At 33.8% G+C, this 15166-nt stretch overlaps 2 protein-coding genes across 2 annotated transcripts in view; both read left to right on the plus strand.

The window, feature by feature from the left end:
* Positions 1-15166, plus strand: part of LOC125817273 (probable serine/threonine-protein kinase At1g54610) — a 79039-nt gene that overhangs the window by 11791 nt on the left and 52082 nt on the right. The window lies entirely within an intron of this gene.
* On the plus strand, positions 1908-9149 carry LOC125817222 (protein trichome birefringence-like 14). Its single transcript, XM_049496769.1, has 5 exons — positions 1908-2021; positions 3231-3567; positions 4738-4941; positions 7327-7522; positions 7822-9149. The coding sequence occupies exons 2-5, from the start codon at positions 3411-3413 to the stop codon at positions 8657-8659; spliced, it is 1395 nt and encodes a 464-aa protein (XP_049352726.1). The 5' UTR covers positions 1908-2021; positions 3231-3410; the 3' UTR covers positions 8660-9149.

Genomic DNA, 15166 nt, shown 5'->3' on the forward strand with positions numbered 1-15166 from the left:
ATGTATAAAATGTAATGTATCTTACTTAATTATTAATGTATCTCGCGCATTATATTAATGTATCAGCGCTTATATTATTGTATCCGTTTGAGGAATTTCTGTAATTATAAACTTTTACGGGATAAATTGTAATTTTGCCTTAAAAGTATGTGATTTCTGTAATTTTCCCATTTTAATTTGTATAGCTAAATAGATGGAAAGAAATTTTATTCGTCGGCTCAAACACGTGAGAAAGATCCTTTCTATTTTATTAGTCAAGTGTGCTAGTTGTAATCATAAAACAACACTAATGAGTAAGAAAGGGAATGCGCTAAGGCGCAATGACTTTCGCGTAGCTGGTGCACCCCTGCTTCTTGCTTTTGAACTAGAGCTTGTTGGGTAGTGAAGTGGTCCGTGAAGGTTAAATAAAACTTGTATTAAGCAAGTAGAGTAGTCAAGTCAAAAAGCAAGAAGCGATTTTCGTTCGATCGATGAAAGCAATCATACTTTCATTGTTGTATACAAACTTTTTTGTTCCAATTCATCTTAGCTTATTTAACGATTGAACAATTATTAGTTATTCTCTTCAAACTTAATTATAATCATTTGTGTTTTCTGAAGTCCTTGAAGCATTTCACTTTTCATCATGATATAGTTAATGCATAATACATAAATGTGTCAACTCTATAGAATCAGTTGATTTTGATAAACGACACTTAACAATTATTCGTACCCTTTGCAGGCAAATAAATAAAAAAGGAAAGGAACCAAGCATATAGCACAAAAAAGAAGGCTCTGAAGAAACCTCGTCCCAATGTTTCAGGATCTCTCTCTCCAGAAGATATGCAATGATTTTGGGGGTCAAGTAGAAGAACATGTATGACATCTTCAAAATTCTACCGATTGTTCTTGGTTGTGTAATCGATCTCAGTCAATTAAGGAACTCTCATTGTTCGATAAGTTCGTATCTCAAGGCTAAAAAAATATCTTTGTTGTTTAGTCTGTGTGGTCTTGAATTTATTGTTCTAATTTTCTATGCGAATCTTCGTATCTCTGTTGACAGTGATGAGATGGAAATCCTAATAATGGGAAATTGTATTATTGTCAATGAACTGTTGTTTGAAGATGTTTTTGGTACTAAATTCTCTGGTGTGATTCCTTTCGTATATAAATGGAGTTTGGCCTGATGATTTTGAGGTCTCTCTGGAAAGTGCTAAGATTGTCGTGGCTGAACCAGATTCTGACCTATTTGATTTTGGGCCTCTATCCCTTTAGGTGTCTAATAAATTAGAGACTTAATTGAAATGTCCAAATAATATTTTGAACATTTTTAAAAGTTCAATTCATTCATCTTTTTGCAATTCTTTTTCTGATTCAGAATTATCTTCTGTTATTTCTAGATTTGTTTCTAGATTTTCTTCTTCTTTTTGTTTTTCTAGGAATTTTTGGATTAATACTTCATCCATACTTCCTTTTTGATAAGTGTTTTTACTTGCAAATTTCTTTGCTAGTAATTCCTTTACGTATTTTTGACTAACTTTTTTGTCAAATTTTTCTGTATATATATATATATATATATATATATTTGATACTAGGTAAATTGCCCATGCTTTGTGTGGTAGTGAACTATGTCAATAATCTACTTCTGAACATTTGATAATATAAGTGTTTTCGAGTGGGTACAACCCTACGATAAATTGTCAAGAATATATTATCCAAAGATGAAATAAAATATTTTATGCTCAGTCAAATACCACGGAACAAACTAAAATAAAGAGAGTAACCCTCACTTTCCATATATCTACCAAAACACCCTTGTCCATTACTTTCTCCTATTGGCTAACCAAAAAGCTTTACAATCGTCTCAATCACACCAGATTTCTTCTCTCTATTCTTTATCAATTTGTCGGCCAAAGCTCCATTGTTCTGACCCGACCCGACAATTCTCCATACGTATATAACTGCATTTCACACCGATCTATCAAATAGTAGACAATGTGAACGGAGAAAGTCAGGGGATCTATCAGCATTGTTAAAAAAAGGTGATTTTTTAATACTTTTTATGATTTATGTTTATTTAATTGTTGATTGAATTGATTTTGTTATAGAAGAAACTGAAAAGGGATTAAAGTTTGTATTTTTTTTAAATAAAGATTTGGTATCAAAATGCTGTGTTAATTTCGCTGTAATGTTGTCATTTTGGGACTTTTATTGAGCCAAGGGTGTATTACACCCACCCCACTTGTGGATTGTTGCTGCCATGTTGGGAGTAGCTTAGGGATAGGAATCAGTCAAATGGGTTTTCTTTACTTTTTATTTTTATTTTTGTTGTTTTCAGTTATGTTTTAGTCTGCTCCTAATTTATATAATGCTCTTGCTGGTAATTAAGATATTTCTTCTCTTGTTTTTTTTTTTGTAATTGAATTGATTTTGTTATAGAAGAAGTTAAAAAGAGGATTAAAGTTTATATTTTTACTAATAAAGAATTGTGAAATAAAGGACAAAACTTGATTTGGATATGTTGTTTTCTTGTATTTAGTTATGGAATTGGTGCTTTCTTTTGGCTGTAATGTTGCCATTTGAGACCATCTTTCGGAAAGTTAGCTCTAGGATAGGGATCTGTCAAATGGGCTTTCTTTATGTTTGTTCTTTTCTGTTAATGTTTTAGTCTACCCCTAGTTATAATGCCCTTCCTGTAACATAGTTGATTCATCAGCAAATATGTTCATTTTCATGATACTTCTGCCTAAGAAATGTTGAGTCACCAGCAATTGGTTTCATAGCATAAAAAGATTAATACCAAAGTGTGTATTCAAGATTGAAGAAGTACCATAATGTGGTTGTGGCCTTGTGACAGTTCACAAAAGTTATATAGTTTCTTCCAGAATCAAAGAGAAAATTCTAGGAGACAACACAAGCAGATAATGACCACTTTGAAATGCTCGATGCAACATATGATATGAATAAATTGACATCGTGAACTATTAAGCTGAATTCTCATGAATAACTTGAGAGGCGAGATGTAAATAATGTTTTACATCGAAACGACTAATTCTTAGATTCCTGTGACTGTATACATGGCTCCCGCCTCTCGTATCCCTTTCGTTGTCGTCGTTTTAGAGGTTCAAAGAGTTGATAGAAGTTCTGTTAAATTTGAATATTTTCAACATTTTTGTCTGATTTAATAAAGTACATTGTATTTGAGTGCTTGAGTAGTTATCTTGACATGGTTCTTTTTTATTTTTTTTAAGCTTCTATCATTTAATTTCAAGAGCCCAGACCTGTGAAAGTTGTGGCTAAAATCTTGATGGTGGTTGTCTGAATGTCCCAGATGTCCTTCACTTCACCCATGTACAGAAGCTCATTTGTGTTGTAGCGGAAGAACAGCAGCAACTCAAAAGTATATCTCTACTTGGAGTGTGCATTGAAAAATGAAAGGTGGAAATGTTGGTAGATTTTTGGGAGGACAGTTCTCCTTCTTCCTGTCTGCTCTCTTATTTACAACCATATTTCTTTGGTCCTGGGAGAAGAATCCACTTCTTACTAACTTACTGTCAGCACAAGATCAGTTCATAATGCAGCCTTCAGGTTTGTACTTGATTGAAAACTTGTGAGTATTAATAACATGTCAAAGTTGTATATTTCATCATTAATCTTTTTGCATGCTTGTCAGAAAAAGATATTACACTAAAGACAAAGAAGATAATATGAACTTAAAAGTCAAGATATCTTGTATTTTCTTCTAGTCACCTTTTTTTCTTTTCTTGCACCTATAGGTCTGTATCAAAAATCAAGCATTTAACCATACTCTTAGTTATGTCTTATTCGTATGGGACTCTTTGATGGGAGGATATTTTTGCAGTTGTCTAGTGATAATTAGAATACTAACTGGCCTTTTCCTTATCCGTTATGAATAATCAAAGAAAGTATTAGAAAATAACCTTGCTTGTTCTAATTGACAACTAACTATCCACTCCCACCGTGATCGTGTAATTCTGTATCCTGATAATCCCTCATTCCCCTCCAACTTAATATATTTGACTTAAATAAGACACCATGGTAGGAGAGGGCAATGATTAGATGGAATACTCACGTTGAAACTTCATTCCTTCATGTATGTCATTGATATACTGTTATTAACGAATTATGCGGGACTAGTGCACAGTTGAGCTTAGTAGTTAGTACCATAACTAATTATGGTACTTAGCTTCTCATTTCCTCGGAACAATCTTTTGCTCAGCTTTTCCAACGAAGATATGATGGATTGACCACAGCTTCATGCCTATCTGATCATTTTGATAGATATTTTTAATTAGCATATTTGCCTATTCTTCTGGGACAGCATACTTGCCAGAATTGAGTTGATTTTTCCCCCTTAACTCCAATTTGGATGTCTTCATTCCAAAAAAATGAAGTGCCTATTATTGGTTCTAATTAAGTAACCGCGATAAAGAAAATTAGTTATATGAGAGAAGAAACTAAAAGAAAATTAGTGCAACAAATACAACTTTGCCAAGGAACAATTCTTTTTAAACTTGTGAAAGTTTATGTCTTTGGACTTACCTTTGCTGTTTCTGAAGCTATAATCTGTGTGACTTTATTTAACTCTCTTTTCCTCTTATTTAGTGCTTATAGCACTATTATGTGATGCTATGTAGCTGTGGCTTATACCCGTATCAGTAAAGCAGTGATCAGTAAATTATTTTTGAAGTAATCTTCGTTTTTTCTATTCTTATTGTTTTGTATCTCTTATTGTAGAGATTTCAGTGGATGAATCTGCAGTATCATTGAGATCAAACAAACAAATAGTGGATGAGCATTCAAATTCACAAATAGCAGAAGGAAGAATAGAGGAAAATAGATTGGAAGTATCTGATAGTTTTGTTAAGAATGTCACAGTTTCTCCTTCCACTAGAAGGAAAGATGATAAAAAAATTATGACTTCCCAATTAGAGAGAAGAGGTAATGTTTCTGTTTGTTTTTCATTATATTCGAAATTGATATGGTAGGCTTTTCGCTTTTCTCTTCAAGAGTTGGCCCTTTCCTATTTTTTTGCCTTGATGAATTGTTATAAAGCACATTGCCAGCTTAGAAAATATTTTAAAGAGCCGATTACGTTTGGACTAATCTGTTTAAATGTTTTGCAAGAATTCAATATCTTCTTTTGCTGGATCAGTATTACCATATTATGAGATCAATGAAGGATCAATTACAAGAAGAAAACCTTTTTAGGAAAAGAAAAGGGGAGATGCAAGGCACATATTAGGTTGAAAGGAAGAGTTATAGGTTCTGTTTTAACATAAGAAGTGCAGAAATGTTCTGACCGACAATAGTTATAATTTGAAACAAATTAATTCTATTTTAAACCAATTGTACCAAAGATTGCCCAAAATACTTTTCGCTTTTAAGCATTACTAAAACCACAAGTCCACAACAATGGAAAAAAAGAACTGATCCCAAAATGATCACTTGTACCATGAGAACAGTTCATGTTTCTGTCAAAGTAAATACACAATAGCAGCATTGTGGACACCTCAAGGGTGGAATTTTGTGTTTAGGAGACACCTCAATGATTGGGAAATACCAAGAGTAACAAAATTCTTCAGCACCATTGACCAATTCAGTGGTTTGAAGGCTGGACAGGACATCCTACCATGGCAGGGAAATAGTAACGGGACTTTTAAAGTAAATGCAGCCAATAGGAAGATGAACCAACCAAACCAGATACTTCGATGGCCTTGGAAACACATTTGGAAAGCTAAAATCCCACACAAAGTAGCTTGCTTTGTCTGGTTATTGGCTAAGGAAGTAGTGCTGACACAAGATAACTTGATGAAAAAGGGGATCCCTTTATGTTCGAGATGTTTTTTTTGTGGGGAAACTGCAGAAACAGTGGTTCATCTATTTATACATTGCAAGGTCACAAGTCAACTATGGAGATAATTCCTATGTCTCAAAAACATACTTGGTCCATGCCAGGGAAAATCACAGAAGCATTACACAGTTGGGAAGAAGCAGGAGTTCACGCTAAAAACAGAAACAACTGGAGAATTGTACCTGCAGCTATATGGTGGACGATATGGATGGAGAGGAACCTTAGAGTCTGAGAATATGGAGAATACTATAGAACAGGTCAAAATAAATTGTATTTTGACTTTATGTTTTTGGTGTAACCAGATATACTCTAATGATACTGTCTCTATCATTGATGTCTTAGACTCATTATAAGGATAGGATAGAAGATTTTGAGTTCTTTTGTAAATATGGTTTCAGTACAACCCATCTAATGTGTTACAGAAATAGAAACAGTTACCTATGTCAAAAAAAAAGTAAATAAACCTCTTTATTACATCCTACCAGAGAAAAGGTGAGAGAAAATGTGAATGAGATTGCACCCAATGGTGTGGCCTAGTGGTCAATGAAGTGGAGGAGAACCATGAGCGCTTGGGTTTAAATCCCGGTGGGAGTAAAAAAGAAATCAGATGATTTCTTTCCATATGCCTAAGCCTAGCCTTGGTGGTAGAGTTACCGGTATCTGTGCTGGAGATGGAGGTAGCAAGTACCCAGTGATCCATTGTGCTGATTATACATAATGTACCAATTAGGAGAAATTGCTGATTTTGTACCATTGCATCATAAAGTTTATGTGCTTCAGCTGGTTAGTCCTAAATGGAGCCTGTCTAACCCAGGATAATCTTACCAGAAGGAATTTCTAACTAGCCAACAGATGCTACATGTGTTTTTCCAACACATAGACTATCCATCATTTGTTCATCCATTGCCCAACTGCAACATACATTTGGAACATGTTTCTAACTTGGACTGAGATGGACTATGCCACATCCTGTCAGAGATGTTTATGAATCCTGGGCCATAGGGAAGTTGATAAAGCCATCAAGAACATCTGAATTGTGGTGCCTGCTTGCATTTTTGGTGTATTTAGACTGAAAGGAATCATTGATCTTTTTGATGAAATATCAACTCTGAGAGGCTCCCTAAAAGCTGACATCTTCTCTCTTTTGTAATTTCTGCATCTTCTTGATGCCTTTTAATAATATTTCACTTATTTCTTTAAAAAAAACTGCTGAATTTCACCTTTGAATCTTTAACGTTCTTTCAGTTTGTTTTCGACCTATTATTCTTCTGACTTTTACAATCTATGAGATTTTTCAAGTTTAGTTCTGATATTGGCTTGAATATATTTTATTTAAGGGGTAAGGAAAAATTCTTGCAAAATCTTTAGCTGTTGTACATCTGAGTTTTCTAATCTTATGGTTACATTTGACGTTTCATCTGAAAGACTAAATGATTGATACTGTATCCTCATTTTCCTGTTCTTTTTTGCAGCTTGCAATTTTGCTAGAGGCAGGTGGATTGCAGAGAGAAGGCGACCATTATACTCTGGGTTTAAATGTAAGCAATGGTTATCAGACATGTGGGCTTGCAGACTGACCCAACGTACAGACTTTTCCTATGAGGGATATCGTTGGCAACCTGAAAATTGTGAGATGCCAGACTTTAACGGCTCAGAATTCTTGAGAAGGTATACATCAATTTTTTTCTTGATCATTGAAATTTTTGACTCAGGTGCAATAGAGAGAGGTGTGGAAGTATATGTCTCCAAAGTTTGAATTAGTTGCTAAGTTTGGATATCACCACACACTGATATTTAGAAGAGGCAGTTCTGCAGCAAACATTGTGGTCCCGCATGTGCTATGAGGTAGATAGGAAAAAACATAGTGAAAGGTGTTACAAAGAGATGAGATATTAAAAAGGCAAACCTGAACCAATTATTTTGAGCAGATATTAAAAAGGCAAACCCTTAATGTAACTTCATTTCAGAATGCAGGACAAAATAATTGCTTTTATTGGAGATTCACTTGGTAGACAGCAATTCCAGTCTCTCATGTGCATGGCTACCGGTGGTGAGGACATGCCTGAAGTTGAAAATGTAGGATGGAAGTATGGCTTGGTCAAACCACGTGGAGCTATACGCCCTGATGGATGGGCTTATAGGTTTCCAAACACAAACACCACAATTTTGTATTACTGGTCAGCAAGTCTTTGCGGTATAGAACCCTTCAATGTTACAGATCCTGCCACAAAGTCTGCCATGAACTTGGATCAACCTCCTGCTTTTCTGAGGAAATATCTTGATCAATTTGATGTTGTGGTGCTGAATACAGGTCATCACTGGAATAGAGGGAAGATTAACACAAATCGATGGGTGATGCATGTAAATGGAAAGCCTGTTGTAAACAGGAAGCTTGCAGAAATAGGAAATGCTAAAAACTTCACAGTTTATAGTATTGCCAGATGGCTTGATTCCCAAATTGCATCACGTCCACAGCTTAAGGGTTTCTTCCGGACCATATCACCCAGACATTTCTCCAATGGGGACTGGAATACTGGAGGTCGCTGTGACAATACGATTCCACTTACTAAAGGAAATGAAGTCCAGCAAGAGGAATCAAGTGATCCAGTTATTGGGGATGCTGTGAAGGGCACAAAGGTTAAGTTATTGGACATAACAGCTATTTCTGAACTAAGGGATGAGGGTCATATATCTCATTACAGTTTAAAAGCATCAGAAGGTATAAACGATTGCTTGCATTGGTGCCTACCCGGCATCCCTGACACATGGAATGAACTCCTATATGCACAACTTCAGTGTTTATAAAATCTGCTGAAAAAGCATGAAGCTCATCCAACTTGACCAATGTTGATGACCTGTCAGTCGTGTTTGGTCCAATTGCTGCTCACTTGTGCATTATATAGTATTCTTTTTGTAAGTAGAGTTATTCATATACCAGGAAAGAGAAACAGCTATTCCCAAGTCAATCAGAGACAAAAAATAAGATGCAAATGCTATGGATTATATGGGATACAATGCTTCATCTGCAGAGAATACTGAACCTGCTGCAGTACTTGAATGACGTCCATGACATTTTTGCGATTTTTTGTGAAAAGTTTCTTCCTCTGTAGGCTTATTCATCAGAATATTAGGGATTCTTAGTTTGAAGCTCTTTGTCCATAAGTTTTGGAATTTATACCAATTGCGTATATTCATTAATAGGTGTTCTTTAGAGATTTAGTCTTGATAGATTCAGTGTTGTAACAACATTATGATTTATTATTCATCAATACATGTTTATAGTACGCTGCTAAAGCATTTTTGGGCTTCCATTCAAGGCTTGTATTCTCCTTCTGACCTTCCAACATCGAGCATGTGTCAGACTCTATGCATCATGTTATCTTGTGTTGCAAATAAACAGTCATTACCCACTGGTATGTGCCACTTTTCTAATTGAATCTTATCTAATAAGGTTAGTTAGTGTTACAATCAACAAATATTGCTCAAGATTAATTATTCAAGAAGAGAATTTTTTAACAACCATGTTCTTCATGGAATATGATTGTCCATGTTATGTTAATATTATATGTCCTTCTCTATAACTACATTTCGCTATAACAACCAAAAAGTATCTGGACAAAGTATACTATTATAGAGAGGTTTGACTGTAATAGATGAAATGAAGTAAAGAAATTAGTCTTACTAGATTTATCTCATGGAGGTCAATGATGAAAGGGAAAGTCATCCATGTCTTTTGAATCTACTCAATTCAATTGACTTCCAAGTCATATAAGCTTTCTAGTTTTGACTGTTAAAAGTCTATAGTCATTTTCTCATAGCAAGTTTTTGACTTCATTCAAATTACTTTTTCCTCATTCACCATTTTTCCACCACTAAATTTTGATTTTCCACTGTTGTTCTTTGTTCTTGAAAGAAAAACTAGTCATTTTCATGTATACCTCTTAACAGTAAAACACACGTTTTCTTTTCAAAACTATGGAAAAAATATATTGAGCCGATTCTTCGGAATGATGGAGGAGAGTTCTGATAGATTGATGATGGTCAGTACAAAAACAATCAAATTGTTGATGAAACATTACTGCAATAGCTGTTAACTTTTTCCTGTAGGCATCATTGCATTTACAAGACCACAGTGACAATTATAGAACTTGTGCTGGAGTATTACATGCAGAAACCTCACATATTTTCACCTTTATTGTTCTAAATTCTGGTGGCTATGTGTTGGATTCTTCTATTTGTTCTGCTAAACTAAAAGAAGCATCCTCTTTGTTGCAGTTGCTTTCAACCAGCCTGCCTGCAAATATCAGGTAACACAAGTTAAATTCAACACAACATACCCCGTGTGACCTATAGGTCACGAGTTGAGCCATGAAATGTGCTTGTGTCAGGGTAGGCTACCTACATCACACCCCCTTTGGGATGCGGCCCTTCCTCAGACCCTACGTGAACACATGATGCTTCCTACACTGGACTGTCCTTTTTTTACTGACTTCCTATTCTCTAGGGGGAAAAGTTGAACTTTTACCTGTTTTTGCTGGTGCTACTAGCACTCATACTTTTCTTGATGCTTCTGCTATACTTATTCTCTTTTATAACTACATACATAATCTTCCACCAGTCCTTACTCACAGATTTCTCTGATTCATCAACCGATGTTTTCGATGAAACTTTTGAGTAGTTCTTTGTTTTTAGTTTCTTCTTGCTACCTATAGAAGCAGGAAGGAACATTTTCAGTAAGAAAACCCCACTATCCATGCTTTCACTTCTTGATATTTGGCTCCTTTTCAAAGTTTTTCTTTGTTGTGGCATTCTAGCCTTTTGATTTTTCCCTTCTACTATTGTAGCCTGTTGGTAATCAGTGACATGTGACTATCAAATGTATAAGTGTATTTTTAATGGTATAGGAAAAATAATTCTTTATACCAATGTGAAGATTGCTCTTTTGGGTTTTTACTTTAAAGTAGATGTAGCAGAATAACTACTAACAATCCCGCTTCGTTGTACTAACCCATATTATTGTAGTTCTTTCCCTTTGATATCTATCATAGTCTATTGTCTACTGTGTATAATTATGATACTATTTTGTTGTTCTTGTTCCTTTCTTGTAGGCTTTGCAGTTTGCACTGCCTCCCTTATTAGTTGTTATGTTTTCTACACTGTTTTCTTCTTCAAGTCAACTCCCTTGATTTGTTGTTTAAGTTCTCATACTTCTGTCTATGAATGTTTGTTTTGTTGGTATGCAACCAAATCTTTAGGAAATTAGTTTGTAGTCTCCCTTAGATTGGTTTTCATTCGGGAAACTATGGACAGTTATAGTAGAATATTTTCAACTATCAGAGATGAATCAGTTGAAATAACAGAAGCTTCCGATGGAGTTGAGACATTTACGACAAAAGAAATCTTTCATACCATAAGATGGAAACGAGATGTGGCAGTACCACTCATTGGCAATGTTAATTCCAATATTGTAAAGCCTTCTATTATGGAAAGATGGATGTCGAAGCAGAACATGGTTTAACTTCTGCACACAAGCGAGAAGTTCACATGTTTACCATATAAAGACCCTCAAGTTCATCTCCAGATTTTTTTAGAGATCACTGACTTAGAAAGACAAAGAAGGTACTTGCATATTTTTTTATAGAAAAACTTGACATTCACTCAAATATATTCTTATATTCAATTGTATGTTGTTAGGCATTGGAGAAAACTTATGATGAGCTCGTTGGGCTAGTAATCCAGGACGAAATGGAGATTCAAGCATACAAGCATAATTGTCAACCATGATTCATGAACAACAACTTCAACTAGCTCACTAAATTTCTGATAGGACAACCACAATCTCAAGTCTAATCATTGTAACTAGCTCGGTTGTTTTGTGAAGTGTGCGGTGGAGACCATTCTGAAGAAATGATACTCTTCTGAACAACACTTAAGAACACTCCCTTTTTAGGGTGAAGAATTTTCAAGAGGGTGATTTTAACGGTGACTTAATAATTCATGTTTTATAGCATGTGATTACGTTGTTGACTAGTGAAACAACTAGAATAAATCTTGGAAGAAGGGTGTGGTCTCGATTGACCTTTTTTCTTTCAAATGCTTATTTTAATCTTATCTGTTGAGTTTTTTTTTATATCTTTATACTACATATCAAGATCTAATTTTTTGTTATCTGCTTCTACATCTAGAAGTTCTACCTGTTGTGTAGTAACATGCATAACTTGCATTTGTGCCTATGAGACAAGACTACATGGTCGAATCTTGAAAATACAAAGGTTGTTGAGAGAATTTGTAAAAGGAAGATGGACCATCAAATTGAATCTTAATAAGGTTCCTAGAGTGTGTTACAACATTTAATTTTTGACATCTTAATATGCTTTGTCTACCATTTTAGCTATTGTTTATATTAATATAATTATTTTTGTTAACATAAGCTACTAGTTGGTATTTTCATATACTTCGTAGGATTTAGAAGTTGTTGGGGAAGCATTCTCTGTATATGGAGGAGATTATAAAAACAGTGATTAGTGTTTGAAGAATCAGATTCCCTTTCTCATTCCAGAAAATAAGAATATATATACATGGGATTGAATCTCCTACTCCTAAAGATATTATGAGAATATCTTATTCCTATAATATATCATATAATATCTCATAGAATATTACATTTCTCACAAAATTAGATACACAATCTAAAGCTACTATATTTACACAGATCTTTGCTTAATAGAGATGAAATGCGAGAATAAAATATGTGATGCATGTAAGAAGAACTGCATATTGAATCTTGGAAAGAGGGCTCATTCTTTCTTTAACGTAATGAGTAACGAACATTGCATACGAGTTCTGGTAAAGTGTGTTTCTTTGAGTATGCTTGGTTTCTCAACTTAGTTTATAGTACTCATTTTCAACGTGTAAATTGATTTTAAAGTTGATATCGAGAGTTGTTGCACCCCCTCCCTCTTTAATTTCACCAATCTCTTTTCAATTTTTTCACCTATGTTTGATCTAACAATGTCACACCTGACTGATCAAGAAACTGATCTAGAGGACTCAATTGGACGTCTACGGAGAATAAAAAGTGAACCACTATGGTTACACACTATTAACTTGCGTAGACATCCAATAGAGTCCTCAAGATCAGTTTCCTGATCAGTCCGGTGTGAAACTGATATAGAAAACCTTGGTGGAAAAAATGGAAAGGAAATTGCAAAAACTATAACGAAGAAACACCACATGAATTTGCTATATTTGCAATAGAATTTCATACTCAAATGTACATTTACTTACAAAAGAGCTTTTTTTTTAATTTAAACTCCAAAATAAATGTATCATTTTCAAAAAGATCAAGAAAATAAAAATAATAATTGCAAAAATATAAGCATAAGATAGAAACAATCAACATAAAAAATTTAACTTTTCTTTTTGTCATTGAAAGACATAAAAGGATCTGTAGAGAAACTATAAGAAAATAAAAGGTAGAAAATGAAGAGAAAAAATATTTTTTCTTAATAAAAAGAGTGAAGAACTAGGAAATAACCAACAACAATAGGAAAAAAATTATAACAAAAAGATTGTTTTACTGGTATAGAAACCAGAAGAAAAAAAAAAGGAAAAAGGATAATTTTTCTTACTGAAAAAAAGTGAAGAACTCGAAAATAACCAAATAGATAATGAAAAGATTATAAGAGAAAGTTTGTTTCATTGGTATAGAATGAACACAAGGAATGACTATTTATAACCAAAAAAATATTTGAGTTATGGAAAGTTATTTATTAATTAGGTGAGAATCTAATTACTTAATTATAATTTAGTAATTAAATATTATTTCGGCATAAATGAGTAAATGTTTTACATATTACACACAAAAATCAAATGAAAATAATGGTAAGACAATAATTATTCTACTAGAAAATCTTGGGACCCAAGTATCATTAGTAAGTAAGTAGTAAAGGTAAAACTACAATTGCTCTACAACAAAAAAATAATATTGGAATACTTACAATGCATATAAAGAACTTTGAAGAAAATTTTAAATATGAACTAAGGAGACATATGAAAATCAAAACTCATAAAATGTATTTTATCCTTAATTTAACTTTATTTTTTTTTACACTTATATGTAAAAAACCATAACTATTACAACTCTCTTGGTCTTTTTTTTTTTTTTTGCATGCTTTTCCTATTTTATCCATTTTAGTAGCTTTTGTATGATATTTGTGATCTATGGGTGACATGATTTTTAAGGTGACCAAACAAGTAATGAGTGGGTTTCTAGTTTTGAAAATTTAAAGTTTGACCAAAGTCAACAATTCAGGTCAATGACTCATAATCAAATTTAAACTGTTTTGTTGGGTCAGAAGGTAATCTGTGACTTAGTTGAGCAATTATTTGGGTCCTGAGACATTCGAGAGTGATTTTGATTTTGGGTTAGATTTTTGAAAGTTTAAATCGAACCTTAATGGCAGTACGTAATATGGCAGTATCACTCATTAGCAATGTAAATTTCAATATTGTAAAGTCTGTTATTACAAAAAAATGAATGTTGAAGGAGAACATGGTATAACTTCTAGACATATGCGGGCAGTTCACATGTTTAACTTACGAAGACCTACAAGTTCATCTCTTGAACTTTTTGGAAATCGCTAACACATACATTACTCAAGCAGTCTCTAAAGAGTATGTAATTAAGATTCACTGTGTATGCAAGATTCATCCACAGGTCGTAACCCAATCTACGAATCGTAAATTGGACTTGTAGAAAGGAGACTTAAAATTTCATCATGAATTCCACGGATGGGATCTATGGGATTATCACAATATTAGTATTATTAGTTTATCAACAAACAATTAGATGAGGGTATTACTTATTACCGAGCTAACATAGGTATGAAGGCTCACATGTCAGTTTAGGAATAAGACCTTTAGTACAAATCTTTAAGTCCTAGAACTACGTGCAACCATAGGTTTTATCACACGTCAAATCAGGACTAACACCTTAGTCCTTTATAAGCGTTGGCTTGGTGGTACCACAATAGCTCAGATCAAACCTTTATACCATGGCAAGGTATATTGAGTGTTTTTATGGGGATTATACATCAAACTTTATGTTTAGCTCACATGGTTATATGTATGTTATTAGTACCTCCCACAATCCAGTCTCACATTATCGCATTGACCTTATATTTATCTATTCCAATTTAATACCTATCAATTGCATGTTGATTTACTTGGTCATTGCATGAGTTCATGTTTTTTAGTTTCAAGTTCAACATCTCGAATTTATCATGTTTAGTTTATTTAATTATGGTTCAT

The sequence above is a fragment of the Solanum verrucosum genome, unplaced genomic scaffold (genome assembly GCF_900185275.1).
Source record: "Solanum verrucosum unplaced genomic scaffold, falcon-dt-bn FXZP01000259.1, whole genome shotgun sequence".
In the NCBI taxonomy this organism is placed as follows: Eukaryota; Viridiplantae; Streptophyta; class Magnoliopsida; order Solanales; family Solanaceae; genus Solanum; species Solanum verrucosum.

Bases quoted from the DNA above. Each gene is read 5' to 3' on its own strand.
- LOC125817222 (XM_049496769.1), top strand. From the start codon at position 3,411: ATGAAAGGTGGAAATGTTGGTAGATTTTTGGGAGGACAGTTCTCCTTC. The intron at 3,568-4,737 runs GTTTGTACTTGA...CTCTTATTGTAG, and splicing joins GTTCATAATGCAGCCTTCAG to AGATTTCAGTGGATGAATCT. The intron at 4,942-7,326 runs GTAATGTTTCTG...TCTTTTTTGCAG, and splicing joins TTCCCAATTAGAGAGAAGAG to CTTGCAATTTTGCTAGAGGC.